Source organism: Anarhichas minor, unplaced genomic scaffold (assembly GCF_050575085.1).
Source record: "Anarhichas minor isolate MPS153535 unplaced genomic scaffold, ASM5057508v1 ptg000011l, whole genome shotgun sequence".
In the NCBI taxonomy this organism is placed as follows: Eukaryota; Metazoa; Chordata; class Actinopteri; order Perciformes; family Anarhichadidae; genus Anarhichas; species Anarhichas minor.
The window spans coordinates 6561083-6578320 of NW_027466457.1; the positions used below are offsets into that span (position 1 = coordinate 6561083).

General features: G+C 40.7%; 2 protein-coding genes across 6 annotated transcripts; both read left to right on the forward strand.

Annotated features, from left to right (window-relative positions):
• Positions 1–1654: 1654 nt before the first annotated feature.
• On the forward strand, positions 1655–5834 carry ctsh (cathepsin H). Its single transcript, XM_076089068.1, has 12 exons — positions 1655–1811; positions 1958–1989; positions 2237–2342; positions 2446–2516; positions 2615–2719; positions 3872–3958; positions 4053–4108; positions 4221–4302; positions 4403–4471; positions 4554–4660; positions 5328–5453; positions 5542–5834. The coding sequence occupies exons 1-12, from the start codon at positions 1748–1750 to the stop codon at positions 5609–5611; spliced, it is 975 nt and encodes a 324-aa protein (XP_075945183.1). The 5' UTR covers positions 1655–1747; the 3' UTR covers positions 5612–5834.
• Positions 5835–6649: 815 nt separating this feature from the next.
• Positions 6650–14472, forward strand: blm (BLM RecQ like helicase). 5 transcript variants are annotated; one of them, XM_076089072.1, is made up of 23 exons: positions 6653–7000; positions 7567–7627; positions 7718–7799; positions 7890–8336; positions 8433–8568; positions 8687–8790; positions 8917–9031; positions 9126–9763; positions 10173–10349; positions 10450–10568; positions 10668–10781; positions 10889–10987; positions 11081–11229; positions 11309–11415; positions 11702–11862; positions 12029–12224; positions 12341–12531; positions 12625–12769; positions 12883–13082; positions 13200–13395; positions 13488–13610; positions 13710–13908; positions 14036–14472. In XM_076089072.1, the coding sequence occupies exons 1-23, from the start codon at positions 6906–6908 to the stop codon at positions 14223–14225; spliced, it is 4044 nt and encodes a 1347-aa protein (XP_075945187.1). In that variant the 5' UTR covers positions 6653–6905; the 3' UTR covers positions 14226–14472. The 5 variants fall into 5 exon arrangements, with proteins under 5 accessions (XP_075945188.1, XP_075945187.1, XP_075945186.1 ...); XM_076089071.1 differs by having other exon boundaries at positions 7567–7799; XM_076089070.1 differs by having other exon boundaries at positions 7718–8336.
• Positions 14473–17238: the final 2766 nt, after the last annotated feature.

Here is a 17238-nt window from a genome sequence, read left to right on the forward strand (position 1 = left end):
TGTGCTGTACATTTTGTACATGCAACCCTGCATATTTCTCAATGTGGAACAGTGTAATCCTTTCAAAAAAAAAAGTTGTATCTTTAGCTTGAACACGGAACGCTACAACAGTGTGGTCCTGAAACCATGATTTAGACAACTTCAAAGTGTTTTGCATTTATACTGTAATCCTGTCTATAACCATTTCTGTTAGCAGGAATATAGTAACGTAGTGCTTATTCTGTGAATATTTGTATGTATTTTTACTATGTATGTACAGTACACTTTTGAAGCTCATGTGGCAGGCATGCAACACCTTCACAGACAGAATAATACTATATACTTATACTGTATACACTTATACACGCACATACTCTTATAAAGGTATATCAACAAATAAACATTTTGCTGTTAGCAATACCCAGTGGTATGAAAATTATCTTTCAACCCTCATGTTTCCACACCTTAAGAAATATTACCAGTTTTGTAAGAAAAAAAATGAAAAGACAACAAACGATAATATATGATGATGATAATAACAAATAAACAAGAATATGTTCCCAGTAACCTCTTGCTAATAAATCCATTTTATATCAGGGGCATTTTGTCTCAAGTGTTTTTGTAGATCATTTATCAGATGACACCATTCTCACTCAAACAAAATAAAATCTGTAGAAGTATTTAACATCACCAGCATTTCTCTGTCCACGAAGCCCACAGTGGACAAAAGTGTAAAATCTCAGCTTTATCTAAAAGAAGAAAAACAAATGATGTTGCCTAGTTAACGTAGTTGTATGCTGAAACACAAGTTACACTGTCAGGATATAATGTGTCACTTCCAGAGTTTCACAATAAATTGAAAATCACTCAATTTTATGTGGAGGTACCAATTACGTCAGGGTTTGTTATCTCTTCGTATTTATTTATTTTGTATGTATTTTAATGCCAATTTATAAATAAATGTTGGCTGGATGAACCTGGCCTGGGGGCAAAACATCCTCCTTATTACATGCCCCGATACAATGCTATGCTGGAAGACTATCTTACCCAACGTTTTCTTTGTGTCAGTTAGTTTGAGGAAGTTTAATCAAACACAACTGTATTTATGAATATATGGCCACTATATAAACTACAACTACAATTTTGACACAGGTGCCCCTCTTCATAACAAACAGGAAACACCTTAGTTGATTTTATGCTTTTGTGGTTTGTGGTAAATATGAATTTTTGGTTTCAGGGCAAACTTTCCTAAAATACTATCTTTATAAGTGAACATTAAAATTGTATAATGATTTTTTTAGGATATGTATTGCCTGGTTGTTCTATAGCCAGTACACCTGATTAATTAAGCCTTGATGTCACCCATTTTGTGCACAGTTTACTTAGTTTAGGTATTTATGGGAGAAATAAATAATGTATCCAACCATTAAATAACCTCTGACCTAACATGTACACGGTTTGACCATTATCACCTCATTATACCTTTAAATTAACAAAGAGGGCATTTTGAGTATATATTTGTTTTAATAGGTTTCTAGCGATACAAGATGAACCTTCAACATACTATGAAAGAAATCTCCTGAACAGAGGAGGAACAAATCTCTTCAGTTTATGGGCGCTATGTTTGACACTGATTGGTTGATTCGTTCTCCTTTGTCGGAAGGGTAATTTGAGACAGCCGTTCACCTCGTGACTTCTCATCCACTTCTTTCACTTTCACCACCTCGGTTGTTGTTGTCTAAAAGCTTTAATAGTCGAAGTGATCACGATGAACACTTTGCTTTTGTTTACTTTGCTGTCAGCAGCTTCGGCTTTTCATCTGTCTGAACGAGGTAAGCTGCTGCAATCGTCCCGTTTTCGTACAGAAGGCTACACTTACTTTTTCAGTTTTATTAACCTGCATGGCGTTTGCCCGTTTCTTAACGCCTAATTTTCTGTATTACATCGGCAACATTTTGACAATGTCACTTGTTTTCAGACGAGTTTCACTTCAAGTCATGGATGGCACAGGTATGTTATACTGTATATATCAATCAATGTGTAGCAAGTGTACAGTTAGTTATGAGGAAGTTAGCTGCAGGGAAAAATCCCTAGAATTGTTACTTAATGACTCATAAGTGCAATGTTGAATTGTGAGCTACATGATTACAACCATATTAGCTGATCATTCATCACCCATATTTAATATAGGCCTACTGTGTGTGTGTGTGTGTGTATATATATATATATAAAACAGTAATAACTCCCCCGTTTAAAGCACAACAGAGCGTACAGCGTGGAGGAGTACCATGAGAGACGTCAGATATTCTCTGAGAACAAGAGGAAGATTGACAAACACAATGAAGGAAATCGTACATTCACAAGTAAGAATAGCTTGTTATTGAATGCACTATTTTTAATTTTTTTCATATGATCCACAGTAAAATGTGTTGAGCAATGTTTCATTATCATCATTTCTTCCTGCAGTGGGGCTGAACCAGTTTTCAGACATGACATTTAGCGAATTTCGAAATACTTTCCTCTGGTCTGAGTCACAGGTAATGCCATATATATATAGGCCGACATGAATAATTTGCAAATATATGTATATATTTTTCACAGTGAGGATCTTTATTTTGCATACTATCTTTTACAGAACTGTTCAGCTACCAAGGGGAACTACTTCAGCAGCGACGGACCACATCCAGACTCCATCGACTGGAGAAAGAAAGGAAACTATGTGACTGACGTGAAGAATCAGGTGAAGTTTAACTGCACTAACATACACACACACACACACACACACACACACACACACACACACACATATTTCATCTTCAGTTATTGATCTCAAAGTTCACAGCAGGTTGTGTTGTTGCTGGGTAACAGCAGATTATAAGAGTTTCCAGCTGTCGATAATATTATAGTCCAGCCTGAATCCAGTGGGTCACAAACTAGGTGACAGTCCTCTTAGCTGCATGTGTCCCAGGGCATAGGCGTACAATACTAATGGTTGGTAGTGTGTTTGCAACAGAAAAGCATCAAAATTAACAGCCATTATGTGTACAAAAAAAACTTTGAATTTGCAAATAGACACAATTCTCCTACAGTGCAATGCACAAAGGAATTGGAAGAGCTTTGGGATAGCGGTCAAACAGCCTAAAACGTTTGCATGTCTCTGTTAAGTTTAATTGACATCATTCCCTGTAAGTGTAAAACCAGAAAGTATATTTATTTCTTGTATACTAATTTAAAAGCAGTATACCATAAAGATTAGTATTTATTCTGTTTAGAGTTAGTATGGTGTCTGTTGCAGCTTCTAAACTCAATGCGTTGCCGCCCACAGACGCCCTAACGTTAGACATGATCAACGCGCTGTCCGGTCAGTTAGTTAGTTAGTCACTGTCGGATGGTCCATGATGGTTCCGGTGGTCCAAGGGTTGTTTGAATGGTGTATTCGAGTTGGTGGGTCAGGTTCAACTGCTTCAAAACGAAATCAAATCCCCAAAATAAACAGGCCTTTCCAAAAACTTTAAATCAGTGGTGAAGTAAAAGAACAAAACTAAGATTAAATCAGCCAAAATACCCAAAACAATCGGTGGTTCCTCGTGGCTTCACCACACCTGCCTTCAATGAGAACTTCCTGAGATTTGAGGTCAGGTGACGCTGGTTTAGCACCAAAAGCTACCACTAGGTGCTGCCAAACTATTTACATTGAGGTAATTATAAACAATAAGAAATGATAAAAGCTTGCTAGAAATTTCTTTAACAAAGTATGCAATTCGTCATTGTTAATGTTATTAGTTGCACCTGTTCTTTTCCTGCTGCAACATGTTTTCTGTGAGAGAAGGTCTATGAATCGTATTCATTCCATAAATCAAATGTCTTTTTGTTTTATCTTCTCTTGTTGCAGAAAGATTGTGGTAGCTGCTGGACTTTTTCCACAACTGGATGTCTGGAGTCCGTTACCGCCATCGGCACAGGAAAGCTTGTACCGCTGGTGACTTTCACTTCTCTATCAAAACTGCTGCACTTGTATGAAAAATGTAGCCCATAGTTCCATTGTCAGTCATTTTCATTTTCATATCACTTAGTCAGAACAACAGCTGGTCGACTGCGCTCAGGATTTCAACAACCATGGATGTAACGGGTGAGAGTCACACTGATGTCTCCTACCTTTTTTAATAATTTATCCATAACTGCAGCAGAGTGCATCACCACGGACGCAGTTTTATAACGAGATCTTAATGTGTCCTCTCTAGAGGCCTTCCCAGTCAAGCATTTGAATACATCATGTACAACAAGGGACTCATGACAGAGGCGGACTACCCATACACAGCTTCTGTAACTATAAACAAAACTGAAGAATAAGTAAAACTGACTTTGACTTGCAAGTCACACATTCAATGTCTTTTCATGTCTTTTTATGTTTTTGATAAATCAGGATGATAGCTGTGTGTATAAACCAGAACTAGCAGCTGCCTTTGTGAAGGAGGTGGTGAACATAACCGCGGTGAGCAAACATCAGAATCTGTCCTCGAGATAGATGTCTTTATTGAACAGCCTGTGAGTTACAAAGTGTCCTTCTGTTACAGTATGATGAGATGGGGATGGTGGATGCGGTCGCCACACGCAACCCTGTCAGCCTTGCCTTCGAGGTGACCTCTGACTTCATGCATTACTCCCAGGGCGTGTACACCAGGTGAGCAGAAGTCACGGAAATATTGCCCAGTATGCTCTGGAAAAATGTGTCTGTCAGTGTTCATGCTTTTTTACACTTATGGGTGCACTGTAAACCGGTGATCAATAAACATGAGTGTGAGGGTACGACCACTAGAATGACATAAATGTGTATTACGGTACAATCCTTTTCATGGTAATATGTACTATGCTATCTGGTTGATAAATATTATACAGAGTATGCTTTCTTAGGGGGGTAAATACTGTTTAGTCCATAGTTTTCTTCTTTTCTGTTTTTCTCTTTGAGGTGGAGCTCACATACCTGAATCACAACATTTTCTAAGTTTTGACAAACCTGAGGAAGCTGATTCCACTTAGTTGTGCAATTTCGACACATGCACAAACACATGGAGTGCGTGCCAAGTTACTTAGGCATTTGTCAACATTAGCTGTGTTTTTTTAGAATCAAATTTCACCAAATAGCCAATATATATATATATATATAACAGTGGCTTATAAATATGTAATCGTTTTTTGTTTTAAATTGTATCTGTACACTGAGCATTTAATAAAGAACAATTACAATGGCCTCTTCTGTCAAAGCTGTTGGACTTGACAGTGTTTAGTTCCTCATTCTTCAACAGTCGTGTATATAGTTAGATCTAACTCACTTCTCCTCTTCCTTTCAGCACTGAATGCCACAAGACCTCAGACAAGGTGAACCACGCTGTGTTAGCAGTCGGGTATGGACAGGAGAGTGGCACCCCTTACTGGATTGTAAAGAACTCATGGGGATCCGGCTGGGGGATTGGCGGGTAAGTCTTCTATCTAACCACATACAGGACAGTTTTACTAAATGTATCCTAACCAAAGAAAGATAAAAACAATGTTCTCCCCTTACAGATATTTCCTCATGGAGCGTGGGAAGAACATGTGTGGACTCGCTGCCTGCTCGTCTTTCCCGGTGGTTTGATTTCTGCGTGACAGCAAACTGTAAAAGGGCTGAAAGGAGAGCAGAGTCCAAACATGTGATTTTTTTTTTATATAACCAATAGCCTACTGTGCTTACATGTACAGTACAGTGGGTTTTTACACTATGAATCAAGTCGTTTCCAGATTAATCAATACATATGAAATTATCACTCAAGTACCAATCATTCAATTCATGCAATTCAAATAAAAAATATAGAATTTTGTTTGTTTGAGTATTTTTTTATCACAAATATATTGCAGCTGTCTGCACTACATAGTGCCCAAATACGATGGCTGGCTATATTAATACTAATAATTGAGAAAGGTATCACCCATGATTACATAAAACAACTCTAGAAAGTATGGAAGCCCATTTCCTCCACTGTGATGACAAAATAAAGATCCTGTAAGTCATTGTAATGAGAACCTTTCTCAAAAGAATTACTTAGTATCTCTCTATCATAATTCTAAAATACTAAGTCATAATTATGAGACGTTAAGTCATTATTTTGAGAAAGGTTTCTCATTATAATGACTTACAGGATCTTTATTTTTTCATCACATTGGTGGAATGGGCTTCCATAAGAAGGAGAGTGCACACATTAACATAAATTGTTTAATCCCTTTGTGACATAAGATTACCTTTATTGCAAACCTCAACTGCCTATTTTACTGAACCTTGAATTAAGGGTAAAACTGGACCATTGCATCAAGAATAGTTGATATTAGTAGGCCCAAATATAGTAAACAAGACCCGCCAAGAGTCATTCTGTGGTTCAAAGGCCTCTGTAAAATACTGATTATAAGTCCAGCTACAATAATAATTTTTGGTTAAAAAATTGTATTACAATTTTGTGTTTTTTACATCCCTCAACCTCAACGGCACATAAGGATTTACCTGAGAGAAACCTGTCATACATACCGGATATTATCCACCCACTACCTCCTCAAGTTTTACATCATGTTGTCCATGTCGTAAGACTACATTTCCCAGACTCCTCAGTCCTGCTCGACCTCGGCCAATAAGGAGGAGTTTGTGGAATGGGCGCAAAATCCGTTGTGGGTGTGTTTACCTCACGCCCCTGGAGAGAGGAGCTGCTGCAGTAAAGCTAGTTGATAAAACTGTAAATGTTTAATGAAGTGTAACCAGACAAACTGAGCACGCGACTTGTCTTGTATCGTCGTTATTCTGTGTCACGAGCAATGCTGAAGAAACCGTCCGCTGCCGCTTGAACTGAGCGCCACACGGCTGCTAGCAAGCTAACACTCGCTAGCTCAGCCTCTTCCCAACAACAATGTCTTGTCTTCCACAAAATAACTTGAAGGAGCAGCTGGCGAGGCACACCAATGCTGCTCAAAGCAAGTTGTCTCTGGCTAAACCCAAACTGGGGTAAGTCTTCACGTTACAGCGACGTCACGCTAACGCTACAGCAGCTAGCTAACAGTTAGCTTTGTGCTGTCAGCTGTGCTAACTGATAAACACAACAGCGTTAGCTTTGTTAGAGTGAATGGTTTCAGGTGTGAATTTGGCATGCTTATGTCAAGAAATACTGCACTATATAGTCCAAAAGAGTAATTTAGCTGTCTGTTCATGTAATGTTTTCAAGTGTTTCCTACAGGTACTAACTTTCATTTTATATCAATAAATGTTTAGCTGTAATCACTGATCTGAGGTTTTGTGGTCTAGTTCCTGGATTTAAAAAAATCTGGATAGTCTGTATATATATATTAATGCTTAAACCAAGACAATTGTTAATTTCTGCTATGTTTAGGTTTATTGGTCTCTTAGATACACAGAAAGAAAATACAGAATATCAATTTTTGTTTCCAAATTTAAAGAGAAACAAAAAGATAGATTTCACTGTCTTCTTAAGCAAATCTCCAGGTGAATGGGAATCATGCCTTTTGATCGTAATTGTCAGATTATGTTTTAATCACACTGGTTTTATTTTTCAGGGCCTTTTCTTTCAAAAAGAAGTCCTCGTCAGGTACAACCAAGGTGGAAGTCCCAACCAAGGTAATGCGCTCGAATGTCTTTGCAAACAGGAATGTCAATGTCCCTAAAAACAATTTGGTGACTAAATCTCCTTTGACATTTCCAAACAAGCTTGAGAGACCTCAAAAATCCCAAATCAGCAACTTCTTCCCTGTAAGTTCAAAAGGCAAGTCGGACTCCATCAGCCCAGCAGGTAACTGTGCTCCTGCCGGCCTGACTCCTTCAGCAGCATCTGCTGTTAAAGTGACGACAGCTCCAACTAAACCTGGCAACCTGTTTGCAGGTGGCGGTGGAGGCGGTTCCACAAGTCTGGATGCATCTCTTGAATTCCCGATGGATGACTGGGATGATTCTGATGACTTTGAAACTCCAGTCAAAAACTACTCATTTAGTTCAGAACTATCTGGGAAGAAAACCAATCCAGTATCATCTTTTAGTAAAGAAAAAACACAACTATCTGTGATGCCGCAGTTGAGCAACAGCTTTGCAAACAGGAATGTTCTTTCCGGAAGTGAACAATCTTGTATGGAAACAGACGAAGTGGAGCACAGGGTCTGCAAAGCTGCAGCTTCACCGGGACCTAGTTTGAATAAGGAACTAGCTGAGTTTGAACGCGAAGTTTCTCCACTGAAAACGACCAGAAGACATCCTCCTGGTCCTCTGAAGTCCGTCGTGAGTGATAGTGAAGAGGACAACGATGATGTGCTCGAGCCTTTCAAAGGAATGACAGGTAATTTATATTTTACTTGTACATTGTGGGGCAGATATGGGTATTGGAAGCATTGAATTATACTATAAACGCATGCTATATCTTTTTGCATTTTAGATGACGAGAAAAAATGGATTAACCCGAAGGTGATGCAGCTCGATGACAACTCAGAGCCTGAAGATGATCTCGATTACATTCCTCCTTCTCCAATCCCTGATGAGATATCTAATACTACTTCTGCATTGGAGACAAGGTCAGTTCTTTCAATTTAATATTTAATATAATATATACTCCTGGACTCCATGGGCATTTGATTTGACCTAAAAGATCATTTAAAAAAGAAAGCGGGACATCATTTTCATCTCAAACAGATCTAAATCAGCCGATGCTAAAAGCAGAGACAGTCCTGTGCAATCGAAGGGACCCATCACCACACTACATGAATCCTCTGACAACCACTCAAAAGACAAAACAAGTGGGTGTAATACCTTTTTCTGATTTGTCCAGATCATGTGCACATTTTATTTCGCAAAGCAGAACTCCATTCTTTGTCCCTGTTGTTCATTATTTTAGTTATTTCTTGTTTCTGATCCCGTCACAGATGAGCAGCTCTTCAGTATTATGCAGTCCATCTGTTCTCTGGTTGATTCCATCCCTGAACATGAAGTCATAGCTCTGTCCTGTGGAGGTGAGCTTTTGCTGAAGAGGGCTCAAAGGTGTGTACATTTGAGTGGAAAATGGCGTTGTTGTTATTTGTGATATTTAATAATATGTCCGTATAATTGCTAACATCTTGCCTTTCTCCCCCAGGAAGAGGATTCTTGCAACTGGGAGTTGCAATTCATTTAGGATGCAGCAGCCAGACAGCACTGTGATTTCTCAATCCAGCTTTAAAGGAAAATCTTCTTTTAGCTGTGAGACGTCGAGTGTTATGTCATCCAGCAGCTCTGTGCCTGTGGACTCCAACAAGCCTCCTCCGATCAGGAGATCTTCAGTCATCTCGGTGGACTGTGACTCTGATCACTCGGACAGTATTATTAACATGCAGCCCTCGAATAGCAGGAACAGCGGGACCGAATATGTGACAAATCAGAGTATCTGTGACTCTCCATCAACCCACAGCCTAGCAGAGCCATCTTTTAATTTCTCTAAGAAAACGAGCACAGACCTGGATGCTTCAGATCTCTTCTTCTCACCCAAGAAGCCAGAGACGGTTGTTCAGAACAGATTTAATACTCCAGAAGACGTAGAACTAGATGACTTTTACACTGACTACTTTGACATAGATGACTTTAATGACGCCGATGTCCCCGATTACTTTGACGAACCCCCAAACTCCAGCACCGTGACTACAACAGTGAAAGAAAGGGGATCAAGCATGTCTCCGTGGGAGAAGAAGCCAACAACGCCTGCGCCTGCACCCAAGCCTGCAAAGATCTGCTCTCCTGGTAAACCTTGGCCTGTACTATGCATTTTTGTCCTCTTTTTAGGCGGTAAACTGCACTAAATTTAACTTTTAAAACAGATGAATTGTAGTTTGTAATTTGTATCACACTATAAAATATATATTTTTTATTTTAAGTAGATATTTTAAGTTATTTTCTCACCAACCTGGTCAGTCTTTGAATCTGTTATAAAGATATAATTTAGAGCTGAAACTAATAGTAGATTAATCGATAAGCAGATCTACAGAAAATCAACCAATAATTGAATAATGGTCTTTTTTTTAATAGCATGTTGTGGCTGATTGAATGCTGTTGGGTTATGGACTGTTGGACAAAAACAAGCAAACAGAATATTCAGTTTACGGTCCTGTGCTGTGTTTTAGTGACACAGTTTTAATGTTTTCTAATGCAGAACCCACCTTCAGAAACCCAGCCCATGACCGCTTCAGAGGGTTCAACTTCCCCCACTCGCAGGAGATGATGAAGATTTTTCACAAGCGTTTTGGTCTTCATCAATTCAGGTTGAATCAACTTGAAGCAATTAATGCGACGATTCTGACAGAAGATACGTTTGTTTTGATGCCCACGGGTTAGTACAAAAGTGTTTTATCCTAGCGATGCAACAATAGATTTCGGATGTTTTCAGCCGTGAAAATGTCCACATTTCTCTGAACCTGATGTATTTACAGGTGGGGGTAAAAGCCTGTGCTACCAGCTGCCTGCCTGCGTGTCACCAGGAGTCACTGTTGTCATCTCCCCACTCAAATCTCTCATCGTAGACCAGATCCAGAAACTCACTACGCTGGATGTGAGTATGGTTTCTCCTATTGGATCAGTAGGAAGTAGTGCACAGTAAATATGTGTGGTACCCGGAAGGTGTATTTAATTTGTAACGTTTAATTTTCAGATCCCAGCAACAAGCCTCTCTGGTAGTAAGAGTGACAGCGAAGCAGGGAGGATTTATATGCAGCTCTCTAGGAAAGAACCCATCATTAAACTTCTCTACGTCACTCCTGAGAAGGTGAGACCTGATTGATTTACACTCTAAATGTTGGAGTCAGTGAGTGTGTTTTCTTGTTTGTTATAAATAAAGTTAGTAGTAACTGATGCCTCTCTCTTCTCCCCAAGGTGAGTGCAAGTAACAAGCTGATCTCCGCCATGCAGAACCTGTACGAGCGAGGCCTTCTGGCGCGCTTTGTCATCGATGAAGCCCATTGTGTCAGTCAGGTGTGTTCATCTGCTTTATACATAATCTGCAGTTTGCTGTTATTTTTTGCGACGACCCTCGTGAATCATCCCGCGTCCTTAAAATCTTTTTAGTGGGGTCACGATTTCCGTCCGGACTACAAGAGGTTACACGAACTGCGTCAGAAGTTCCCCAACGTGCCGATGATCGCCCTCACAGCCACCGCCACCCCCCGCGTTCAGAAAGACATCCTCAACCAGCTGAATATGACACGGCCGCAGGTGTACGTGCTTTTAAATGACTTCTATTTCGTTATTCTTGAATTCAAACAACCAACAGCTTCACGTCCAATGTATTTTCAGGTTCACCATGAGTTTCAACAGAACAAACCTGAAGTACGCTGTCCTGCCCAAGAAACCCAAAAAGGTCGACGAGGACTGCATCGGCTGGATCAAGAAGCACTACCCACGTAAATAATTCACGAAGTACTTTCTCCGATCCTGGTTATTTTCGGAAACACTGCCATAACAGTTTTGTTGAAGATTCAGCTCACAGTCTCAGGTCTGTGGTGTTTTATAAAGCACATCAAGTTCTTGAGCTTGTAACAGAAATCATTTAAAATCAGTGCTTTTGTCAAATGCTTAATAGCTGCTGTAAGTAACGTGACCATGATTTGAATGATCCCCCTGGGGAATATTTAGTCAGTGATTACAGACCCTCTCTGACTGTCTTCTGTCTTCATTAATCTGTCACAGGTGACTCTGGCATCATTTACTGCCTGTCCCGTAATGACTGTGATGTCATGGCCCAAAGTCTGCAGAAGGCCCGGATATTAGCTCTGGCGTATCACGCAGGCCTGGGTGACGGTGACAGAGAATGTGTGCAGAGCAAGTGGATCAACCAGGACGGCTGCCAGGTGAGCGCACCACTCACTCACTGATCTCACGTAAGAATTACTAATAGATGGTACTGGATGCAAAGCAATGAACCTAAAAATTGGTAACATTTTGCAAGCCAGTAGCCGTTTTTCCGATTTTAAAGTTCACACTGCCTTAGTTTCACGGCTTCCTCTTGTCTGCCAGGTCATCTGTGCCACCATAGCTTTCGGCATGGGCATTGACAAGCCTGACGTGCGCTACGTGATCCACGCCAGTCTGCCTAAATCAGTGGAGGGTTACTACCAGGAGTCTGGGAGAGCTGGCAGAGATGGAGAGATCTCTCACTGTATTCTCTTCTACTCCTACGCCGACGTCCACCGCATCAAGAGGATCATCGGCAGTATGTTACCAAAATCTAGACCCTTCTTAGTTCTGGTTGTGTGATTTTCTTTCCTCCATCAATCATAACTACATATCAGTCGATGGAGACTCAGATGACTCTCCTTTAAATCACAGTGGACCGAGAAGGGGACCGACAGACCAAGGCGACTCACTTCGACAACCTGCACAGCATGGTGCACTTCTGTGAGAACCTGATGGAGTGCAGAAGAATTCAGCTGCTCGCATACTTTGGGGAGTTCAATTTCAACAAAAGCTTCTGTAAGGAACACGCAGACGTCAGCTGTGACAACTGTGCCAGACCCAACGTAGGAATCATTTCTTTATTGAATCATTACAAATTCCAAAGCTACCGGGCCGTTTCTAACTGAGCAACAATGTTTGACTCTTCCTGTGTGCAGCAATACAAGATGAGAAATGTCACTGAAGATGTGAAGAAGATTGTGAGGTTCGTTCAGGAGAACTGCGAGAAAGTTGGATCAAGGTTTGGCAGGACTGCACAGCAAAACCGACTGACGCTGAACATGTTGGTGGAGATCTTTGTAGGTAAAGTAAATGCACGTGATTGGGAGGAAAAGTAATTTAGCGATGGTGAATCCTGCATGATGTCCTGATGTGTTCGTACTCCATGTGAACTGTGAATGGTTTCTTTCTCTCAGGGTCTAAATCGGCCAAGATCCAGACAGGAATGTTTGGGATGGGAGGAGCCTACTCGAAGCATAATGCTGACCGTCTCTTCAAAAAACTGGTTCTGGACAACGCCCTGGAGGAGGATCTCTACATCACCAACGGCGGCCAAGCTGTGTCGTACATCTCTGCTGGACCCAAAGCCGTGAACGTGCTGTCTGGACACATGCAGGTAACCTGACTTATATCCACTGTTGGGCAGCATGAAGAGCTAGATCTGTAACACTTGATTATGTATAAATGTATATAAGAAAACATTAAACACTAACCAGCACTTGTCTCATCGCAGGTGGAGTTCTACGAGACCGAGAGTGCGTCTAGCATCAGGAAACATAAAGCTGCGGTGGTGGAGAATGTCTCCCATAGAGACAAGAAGGTTCAGGAGTGTCTGAAGGAGCTGACCGATCTGTGCAAGCAGCTGGGGAAAGCGTTTGGCATCCACTATTACAACATCTTCGCTACTGCTACCTTGAAAAAGATAGCTGGTAATATCTGAGACAATTGTTGACTGTCCTTTAAATAGCTCATATGATACAGCAAGCGTGTTAGAACTTTTTTTTCTTCTTCACGTGAACAGAGAAGCTTTCTCCTGACCCCGAAGTCCTCCTACAAATGGATGGTGTGACGGAAGACAAACTGGAGAAGTATGGAGCTGAAGTCATTCAGGTCCTAGAGAAATACTCTGAGTGGCAGCTGCCTGGTGAGGGAACAAAATATAGTTTTGTGCATATGTCAAGTTCTTGCACGTCCTTGCAATTCTGCACATTGTGGTATTAATCCTACATCGTCTCTGTTGCAGAGGAACAGACCGACAACGGTGGAGACGGCTGGATAGACACGGCACAAGGCCGCTCGTATGGAGACGACGAGGACGACCCAGAGTCCTCCACGTACTTCCGTAGTCGGTCTGCGCAGGGACAGAAGAGGAAGCAAGCTCCATTCTTCAAATATTCCAAGAAGAGAAAACCCTACGGCAACGCAAGTGCCAACTCTAAAGGGTCTGTAATGTGTTTGTCTCACATATTGTCATATAGCTGGAGATTGTGTGCAGCAAAAAGCTTACATTCACAGCTGAAACCTTATTTCCTCTTTTCTTCCGTCTTCTGTCTTGCGGTGGTGTTGTAGTCGTGGCTACAGCAGCAATAAATCGTGGTCATCGTCCGGCTCCAGAGGTGGATCCAGTGCTGCAGGCCGGGGGTCCAGGAGCTCGACGGGAGATGCTTCAGCTAGCAGGAGGCCGGGCTTCATGTCTGTCCCGACCCCTCAAACCAACCAGAGACCGTTCTTAAAGCCGGCCTTTTCACACTTGGACTAAGACCGTCTTCTGATCTGACTTCTAGGATAGCAAACTGCTTTGTCTCTACACTTTAAAACCAGTTCGTTAGTATTGGGTTTAAAGTATTTACCAGTTAGATCCCAACTGTTTATTGAAACCTCTACAATTGTATATTTATGCTCTGTACAGTTGTCTATTGATTGTTGCAAACTGTCGCTTTTCACTGTCCATTTTGATGTAAATCTTTTTTTTTTTTATATTAAAGGTTAATTGAAATTTTTCAGGACACTTTTGTATTTCTTGCTAAAGAAAATCAAGCTGTGTGCTGTATTTGTGTTGTAGCACAAAGCCACAGGGAGCCACATCATGTTTTTAATCAATGTTTATTTCAAGTTTGAATAGTTTTATTGAATGGCACCAGTTACAAGGGACTATTGGAGAGAAACAATATGTTATACTGACTTGTACAGAAGGTTACCGACAGTACAAACATGGGTTCGGAATGGATCAGACTGAGCAAGAACTGGATTTGGCACATGGATTTATATATGTATATATATTTACTTTATATAATGTAATTAAACAACAATCTCCAATCCCAGGATAAAGATGCAGACTACAAAACACACCACCAGACATGGTTATGCACACACACTTATTGACGTGTATGTGCAACTGTGTGAGAGGCATAGAGCAAGTCACGATGCCTTCGGTTATGACTACTTTCATCTGTCAATCCCTCAGTTCTACATGCAGCATCCTCATTAATGTGGGTTTTTGACCAGGAAGGAAATTTAGGTAAGCCACTTGTGTATAAATCACTTGATTCCAATCATCAAAACTGATAATGTAGTTATTTTTTTATCACATAGTTAAAACAGAGTAGACTAAATGACAAAAACACCCCACAGAAAGGTTCCGTAAGAAAACGCCACAACGTACGACGTTAGAAGTGACCCCCAATCATGTCTTTGCCTCCGCCTTAATACTATTTTGTATTTAAGTTTCACAAATGTAGGATTTGTTGCTTGGTTGTTACTGTACATAGTACCACGTGGGTGTTTCTGTTATTGAGTCCATCCCCTGTGTATCGGTGATTCAACTTCCAATGCACCACATTGTATTTGCATGACTGTACCTTCACTGCTGCCTTTCAGGGACGGACCAGCTGTTTCTGATTTGTAAACCATGGATGGCAATCACACTCGTTCATCAAAGGTCACACATCCGGCCAAAACTGCAGCAATCTCCCATGAAGTAAAGTAACTTAAATATGTAAACAGGACACGGCAACTGAAATGTAACATTAAAGTCAGGTTTGTCATAGGAAACCTTCAAAGGATTAAGACATTAAGACTTCAGGCGGCCCAGTGTGCATTACAAAATGTTTAAGACAGATGAACACTGTTTTTCCCTCTTGGCCTGGGAGATTTAAGGATGGAGTAGTCTGTAGTCTGTAGTACAGTTGTTAGGGATGTCGAGTCTTTTGTTCTCCATTCTTTCATCTTTGTCACTTTGGTTAACTGCAGAGTTAGGATCCAGGCACAAGGAACAATCTGTCACTTAACAATGAAACAGCAAGGAAAACAGCAGAACAAACATCCACACGAGAGGTCTCTAAGGAAAAATGGATTTTCATAAAATGTTGTTAATGAATGCAACAGTGACTAAGTGTCTCAGTGGGCACGTCATTGTTAGACAGGAATTAACAACAATTTGGTAAGTGGTTTTATAGAAACAGAAAGGACATATTTCACTTACTCTTTGTTGGTTTTTCATACACATGTTGGTAAATCACATCTTTTTGCTCTTACAACTGATTATTGCTCCTTGAATAACGCTGCCTTTTTCTTTTCTTTTTTTAATTGTTGCATGTTCAGAGAGACCACTGAAGCTACATAACGCTCATAGATGTGACAGAAACGCCTTTAGAATATGTCCTGCTAACCAGTCAGCCTGGCTGGACAGGTCCATCACGTTGACCTTTATGTCAGTAAAGAAGTAATAAATATGAAGTATGAATAGACACACAACAAAAGTCAACCCGTTCACCCTGCTCCACCCCGTTAGGAAATGTGCTTCATCTTTGCTATTTATTGGATGTATCCAAGTTACAAATTATTACTTGACATAAATAAGCCCCTACACTGTATGTAGGACAGGTTTATTGCCAACATAGCTCCAATGATGTGATATTTCCTCTAGCATCATGCTGGGAAATGTTAGTGCTGCTCCCTGCACCACGGATAATTGAAGGATAATGAGCTACAGGAGTGGATCCAGCCACAACGCCGAAGTGCGTGCTACTCTGTGGTCAGGACTACAATTTAGCCAAGGAGTGACGCGCTCGGATTACACAGACGCAAACAAAGAAGGCAGCACCATCGGGCCGTCAGTGGAGCAGGTGCTGGTATGAGAGTGTGGCATTTGAAACAGCAGGCCAAAAACAAGCAACCCTGTACAGCCATTAGAGTGATGAGTCACTGAGGGCCTTCCTTTTCCAAATGGTTTCATTAATCCCACTTTCTAAGAACCTTTCACAAAGGCCTTTGACGTCCCTGAAGTCTTCTCTATCTTTCTTTTTTCCTTCCTCCAAGTCCTCCTTTTTTTTACGTTTTCACTCCTCTCGGTCTAAACCTTCACAGCTACCACCTTGAATCTTGTCTCCATTCCTACAGACACAGTAACACCTGCACGTGGGGCAGGAGGTAGACACGCAATACAAAAAACAGATTTTACCCAGAATCCAGCAGCCGTGGCAGTTATTGCTTCCTGGAGCTGTGAGGCTGAAGAGTCTAGAGCCTGACCGACAAATCTATATTATTATATTATATATTATTTGTCAATATAATACACAAGGTACCCCAGAAAATGTCATCATTACATACTGCAGTTTGTCGAGCAGACTTCCACCAAATACTTTGTGTTTCCGCTCTCATTTAATTGTTTATTCTTAATTTACTACTAACCAAATGTTTTGTTTATTTTCATTATCTATTAATCTGCCCATTATTTTCTAGACTGATTATTACATTAAAAAATAAAATAAAAT

Excerpts from the sequence above, each read along its gene's own strand:
- blm (XM_076089069.1), top strand. The coding sequence starts at position 6,906 with ATGTCTTGTCTTCCACAAAATAACTTGAAGGAGCAGCTGGCGAGGCAC. Across the intron at positions 9,764-10,172 it reads TGCAAAGATCTGCTCTCCTG|AACCCACCTTCAGAAACCCA; the intron begins GTAAACCTTGGC and ends TTTCTAATGCAG. Across the intron at positions 12,770-12,882 it reads GTTGGTGGAGATCTTTGTAG|GGTCTAAATCGGCCAAGATC; the intron begins GTAAAGTAAATG and ends TCTTTCTCTCAG.
- ctsh (XM_076089068.1), top strand. The coding sequence starts at position 1,748 with ATGAACACTTTGCTTTTGTTTACTTTGCTGTCAGCAGCTTCGGCTTTT. Across the intron at positions 1,812-1,957 it reads TTTTCATCTGTCTGAACGAG|ACGAGTTTCACTTCAAGTCA; the intron begins GTAAGCTGCTGC and ends ACTTGTTTTCAG. Across the intron at positions 4,303-4,402 it reads ACTACCCATACACAGCTTCT|GATGATAGCTGTGTGTATAA; the intron begins GTAACTATAAAC and ends TTGATAAATCAG.